This window comes from Hyaena hyaena, unplaced genomic scaffold (assembly GCF_003009895.1).
Source record: "Hyaena hyaena isolate Hyena2069 unplaced genomic scaffold, ASM300989v1 scaffold_655, whole genome shotgun sequence".
Taxonomy (NCBI): Eukaryota; Metazoa; Chordata; class Mammalia; order Carnivora; family Hyaenidae; genus Hyaena; species Hyaena hyaena.
In genome coordinates, this window is record NW_024081289.1 from 1,016,158 (window position 1) to 1,022,924 (window position 6,767).

At 39.7% G+C, this 6,767-nt stretch overlaps 1 protein-coding gene across 1 annotated transcript; it reads right to left on the bottom strand.

The window, feature by feature from the left end:
* Positions 1 to 233: 233 nt before the first annotated feature.
* Positions 234 to 1,160, bottom strand: LOC120219958 (olfactory receptor 6C4-like). The gene has a single exon (XM_039216893.1). It carries the CDS (start codon positions 1,158 to 1,160, stop codon positions 234 to 236), a length of 927 nt encoding a protein of 308 aa, XP_039072824.1.
* Between the last annotated feature and the right edge of the window lie 5,607 nt (positions 1,161 to 6,767).

A 6,767-nucleotide genomic window follows, 5' to 3' on the forward strand; every position in this document is an offset into this window, starting at 1 on the left:
TCTTGTTTATCCTTTTCTAATAGCACTTACCTGTTATTTTATTTTTTTTGTAAACTTATTACATAAATTTAAAGTTTACACACCTTTCTATCATACTATAGATTCCTTGAAATTAGGACATATACCTTTCATATTTTTATCTGCAAGGGCCAGTTCAGCAGTTGAAACATAGTAGACACTCAATACATATTTACTAAGTGAAATATATTTTTCATTGAAATGTATTCTGACTTTCAAAGCTTCATAATCTTTTTGACGGTCTCCTTAAATGCTTGCTTCACTTGCTGATTTCTTAGAGTGTAAATGAAGGGGTTTAACAAGGGAGTAATTGAGGTAATGAGCACTGCTATTCCTTTGTTGAAAGCACCTTCTTCTTTTGCTGATGGATTAATGTACATAAACATGCAGCTGCCATAAGAGAGGGAGATGACAATCATGTGGGAAGAACAAGTGGAAAAAGCCTTTGTCCTTTGCTGGGCAGAAGGGATCCTCAAAATGGTCCTGATAATGTACGTATAAGAAAATGTCACCAGCAACAGAGTAACTACCAGCGTCACAGCTGCCACAAAGATGACCATCTGTTCTAGGAGGCGTGTGTCTGAGCAGGCAAGCTCCAGAAGGGGCCCATAGTCACAGTAATAGTGATTCAGAACATTGGAGGCACAGAAATCCACCTGGCTCATCAGGATGATTGGGGGTAAGATAGCTAGGAGTCCTCCCAGCCAGGAGCAGAACACGAGTTGTATGCAGACCCTGTTGCTCATGATGGTTAGGTAATGCAGGGGTTTGCAGATGGCAACATAGCGGTCATAGGACATAGAAGCCAAGAGGTAAAACTCTGTTGCCCCAAGGAATATAGCAAAAAAATATTGAATGAAGCATCCAGCAAAACTGATGACTTTATTTCCTGTTGTCACGCTGGTCAGAAATCTGGGAATAAAAATGGATGTGAAGGAAATTTCTAAGAAGGAGAAATTCCGGAGGAAGAAATACATGGGGGTCTGGAGGTGAGGGTGTACCCGAGTGAGAATGATGATAGTCAGATTTCCTAGGACACTTAACACATAGGTGAGGAGCAGAAAGATGAATATAACAACTTGGACCTCAGGTTGATTTGTGAAGCCCAACAGAATAAACTCAGTAAATGTCCTGTTTTTCATTGTTGGCCCTTAGGAGATCTAAAGGAAAAAGGTGAGTGATGAAAAGTGAAGTTTCTCAGGGTAGGAGAGACAAAGGTGATTGTAATGAGTGAAGTCATATATTATTCTCTATTCAATTGACCCAAAACCAGTATCATGTATCAGTGGCCTTGGCTCCATGGAATCCCAATATCTTCTATGTGAATGACCTTAATCCCAAAGCCCTTTAATTCCCCAAGTTGATATATTTCTCGACACTTAACAGAATCTGTTACAGAATAATTACTTTTTGAATTTTGAACCTATCTTTTAATCTCAAAATGTTTATGAAATCTCCACATTTAAGTTACTTTTATCTGACTATTAACTTCTCATACTTCTGTGGGGCGCCTGGGTGGCTCAGTCAGTTAAGCATCCGACTTCGGCTCAGGTCATGATCTCACGGTTCGTGGGTTCGAGCCCCACAACAGGCTCTGTGCTGACAGCTAGCCCAGAGCCTGGAGCCTGCTTTAGATTCTGTAACTCCCTCTCTCTGTAACCCTCCACTGCTCACACTGTCTCTCTCTTTCTCAGCAATAAAAAAAAATAATAATTTCTCATACTTCTGTGGTCTTGGTAAAACTGTTTCTATCCTGTTTCCTGTGCTTTTCTTTCTTCTCCTTGTGCTCTTTCCCCTTTATTGAATGTACAGTTTGATGTTTCCCTAGCTATCTGCCATAGATCCTCTTCTCCAGTACTGTCAAAATCTCTGACTTCTTTGTTTCAGCAACTAATAGAAAATTCTCCATATGGATATGGTTGAAGGTTTTGATGCATAAGTGACTTATTCTGCACCCCTATTTCTTTTGAAGCATAATTTTGTGTGTAGACCTTTAAGACTTAAGATCTTTGGTTCAGTACTGTCTCATATTATATTGTGAGCACTTTTGGTACATGAACAAGACTCTGGTGTCAATAAATCATATTAACCAGCATTTTCTTATTTGTTTCTCTGCCATGTTCAAAGTCTTGTAGGTAGATTTGGAATATATCTCTGAGAATAAAGATCTTGAGATACTCACAGGGAGCGACTCAGTGGGGATTTCGCCCAAAGTCTTAATGATTCTTCAGTGGCAAACTAAGGATGACAGTTTATTATGCCACAGACTTTCCTGTTCTCTATTCTTGGCATAGAAACCAGGAAGAGGGATATTCAGGTTTCTGACAAGAAGAGTACTTTGTTGATAAATTGGTAATCCCCGAGGAAGGAAACTTTGGCGGTGGTACCTTGCATGCATTTTTAGATTTGTCTTTTTCTATATATATTTTTTAAGTAGGCTCCATGCCCAGCGTGGGGTTCAAGCTCAATGGGGCTTGAACTCACCACCCTGAGATCAAGACCTGAGCTGAGATCAAGAGTTGGATGCTTAACTGACTGAACCACCCAGGCACCCCTCATTTTTCTGATTCAGGGGCAAAGACAGTGTAAACGACCCTTCTAATTCACATGCATATGGGTTAGAAAAAATCATATCCTCACAATCATTCTTGCCAATCTCCCCATTATCGCATACAGCTCTTGGAGGCACTAGGTGATATTAAATATTGACCTGGATTCCCCTACAGCCCTCCCTTCCCTGTTTGTACTAACCTCTGGTCTGTGGCAAGTAGTGCATTTTCATCCAGATTTTCATGACTGATTAACTTTATGATCTACATTTATAGAATAATAACATCAGTGACTTTAAAAACATACAGCACTCACACCCTTGACAATCTGAATGACTGTAGTGGGATGTTCACCTTGCTGTTCCTAAGAGGTAAGTTAAGGGTTAGATGTGCCATGTAGTATAAATATTAACATGCTCTCTATTGACTTCCTGTCAACATTTTCCCTCCCCCCCTTTTTGTTGCAGGAGTCGCTGGCAATATGTGGATATTTATTTATTTATATGAGAAAATGAATTATAATTGCCATGCAATATTACATTAGTTTTAGGTGTGCAACATAGTGATTTGATATTTTTATGCATTATGAAGTAATCACTATAATAGGTCTAGTTACTGTCTGCCGCCATGAAAGTTATTACCTTATTGATTATCACCTGTGCTGTACATTACATCCCTGTGACTTATTTATTTTATAACTGGAAGTTTGTACCTCTTAATCCCCTTCACCTGTCTCACCTCCCTCCCCCAACTATTCCCCACTCTGGTAACCTACAGTTCATTTTCTGTATCTATGATTTTGTTTCTGTTTTGCTTTGTTGGTTCTGTGTCTTAGATTCCACATATAAGCATTCTACTCTTCTCTTAATGAAAGTACCCAAGTCTGTGGGGCTTAATAAGGAAGTATATTACCTTCCATTTTATGAATCCAAACCATAATCAAATCATAGTTCCTGAGAGACATAGTCCTTCACATGTATAATAAAAAAGAAAAATTAGTAAACTCCACCCAAGCAATGATAGAAATAGAAAGTGGACTTTGATATATGGAAAATTCCTTTATATTTCTTTTCTAAGAGAGATGATTTTGAAGTTCTTAGAAGGCAGGATATGGGCGTCTTTGCAGTTTCTGTGTTAGGCAGAATGATGCAGGTTTTATCCGCTCTTTTCAGAAGAGGCACATGGGGATCAATTTCCTGAAGAAGCTAACCATGCCCTATGGACTTATGTTCAAAAGCTTCAAATGAATCTCAGTTGTTGACAGTTTTGAGAACAAGTCGTAAACATATGGCTGAGGAGAGAAGGTCCAGAGAGACCATGATAAGGGTTCCATGAAAGAATCTGCCACAGACATAGGGTTTGTGAAGCTGAGAGCCATGGAGCGAGACCCCTGAGGATTGGTGTCTCACCTGGCCTACTCATCTGGCCTACTCATCGTTCCTATTATTTCTCCCTTTAATAATGTTTGGCCAGTGCTCAAACGTGACATAAATGAATTTACTTCAGAGTGAATTACCATAACCTTAATGCCATCACCCCTTCCATTAAGATTTGCATTACTAATTTTACCAAAATTAATGGGAATCAGCAACTGGAAAATGTTTTGCTGTTATAGATTTGGCTCATATGTTCTATGAATAGCTCTTTACCTTTGAAGGAATAACATTTTCACTCACTTCCCCATGAGATATTTTGATAGCCTTGCCAATGCCCATTCCTTTATAGATCTTAACCACATGCAACTTACTCCAAGAGCACAGGTATAACATGGTATTGACAACATCTTCCTGCAAGGAAATTCAGACTCCAATCAGCATTGGGCCATTGCATCCTGCAAAATTCAAGGCACTGCTACTTCAATTAAGTTTCTAGACATTACTTGACAGCCAAGGGATGATCCATACCTGATGTAGTAAAGAACCAATTTCTTATTGATATTAGCACTTAATATTTTAAAGTAGACACAGCGTGTACTGTGTGTGTTTGGGTTTTGGAGGCAACATCTTTCTCATTTATAAAATTTATTAGATTCATTATGCTATTACTTACAAATTAGCTCTCTTTGGGCCATCCAATGACAAAAGGTTCTAGAGTCTGTCTAAATTGCAATAAATTAGGCACCCTCATTGGTGTTCCCCCCAGAAACTCCTTCATTTTAGAGGCTTCAACAACCTCCTAACATTCCTTCTGGAGTTTTTGGATCAGCTATGGTGGCCATAAATTGTTCATGGGCTTCTGGTGTAAGAGATTGTTTTCCTGGCTGAATCCTATACACCACTAGGATGGCAACTGTTGGCTGCATAGTGGGCTCTTCATGAGATAAATGCTTTCACAGGTCCTGAGCTTGCGGCTCTCTGAATGCAGTTGCTCATTGTGCCTGTGGTCATTGAGCCAGCATTCCACAAACTTGGCATGCCTGTAGAGGCCTTATTATTAAAATGAAGTGCTACTTATAGAGCCAGCATGGGCCCTCTGGCATACACCACCTGCAGATTTTTGCTAGATGCAACAGTGCATTGGGATTAATTGAATGATTAGGAGAGGGAGTTTGTATTTATAGATGTCAGCATCACCATGGTGCATGGTAGAGCCTACTGAAGAGCTGCTGTATTCCACTATCTGGGACATCCTAATCAAGGATGGGATCCATGGGTTAGCACAGTTATCTTAACAGTAGATGATGTCCTGGCCAATAATTAGCCCCTTCTGCACATTTTTATAGACTCTAGGGCCATTGCCAATGATATGGCATCTGGTCTGACTAATGGCAGCAACAACAATTCCTATCCAAGGTGTTCCTGCCTGGCTGTTGGGGTAAAGAACAATGGAGTTTCTTGTCTCACTGATCCTAAAGTACAAATCAAGGTCACACATATTCTCCACATATTAAAATTCAGTTTTCAGGGACTCATTGCAGTGCATAGGGAGATGAATTGGCTTTGATTTCTGAGACACATATTGGCATAACCTCAGATCTGACGCCGCTAACCTTGAACTGGTGATAGGTCCATGAAATATCAGGCCTTGAAGAAACTACTGCCCTGTAGTACTGAGAAGAATGAAAGGGACTTCCTCTCTCTTTTACCATGGATAATATAGTGCTGAACTAATGTACCTTATATGGGAAAATGTGGCATTCTCTATACAGTTGACAAGGCTCAATTCCCTGGGGACTTCCATTAACCAATGCCAAATAGATTTTATGGGGTCCTGACTCCCTCTGCAGAGGATACTTATCATTTTTTGACCATAGTAGTAGTAGACACTTATAAGGGCATATTACTCATCTATCCTTCCAGACATGCTACCATTGAAGCCACAACACAAGGCATCAACAAGACACTTCTTATTCCCTTCAGACTTTCAGACATTACTGATAGTGACCAAGGCATGCACTTCCTGTCTCAAAATACACAATGCTGGGCTCCTGTAAAGACATTTAGTAAAACTCCCAACCCTTTCCTTTCCACCCACTTTACCAATTTCAGGCTGCAGGCCTTTGAGAGTACAATAAAGGCTTACTTAAAGCAACCTTACTAAAGTTACGTGATTAATACATGGTCTTCCAGATGACTGTCACTGCCATCAGCAACCTTACTTATGCTCAGCTTCTGGTATTTAGGACCCCTAACTATGTCTTGATCATCAGGCTTACTGACACCTTATAAATAGAAACCTCCCTTAGGCGATGTTTCTGTCAAAATAGTCCTGTTAAGCCTTTGGTTTCATTGTTATATACCCCAGTCACGTCCCACTTGCAGGCCTTCCTCCTAACATCACCCGTACTCTGCATACCTTTTATGCCAATATCTTATTTTGGGCAACAGAACTTCCCTCAGTCTTTACACCAACATTCTCTTTTCCTGCTAATTGTGCTCACTTTGCTCATAATCCTGGGAGTCACAGGCATTGCCTTAGGCACATGTGATGCCACCACACAAACTTACATTATTAATGCCCACAGGAAGTATTGAAAATATTTTCTAAGCACATGCAACAGCATGGTACAGCATTGTATGAATTTACCAAAAAACTTATTTATCCATTTCATTACTGATAGAAATTTAGGTTTCCATTTCAGGGAAATTTTGAACATGTTGAAGTGAGCACTTTTGTACATGCATGCTACAGTGTATATAGAGAAGTTTGTTCAGGAAACATATCCAGATTATTTAGTAGTGCATTTAAAATTTTCAAACA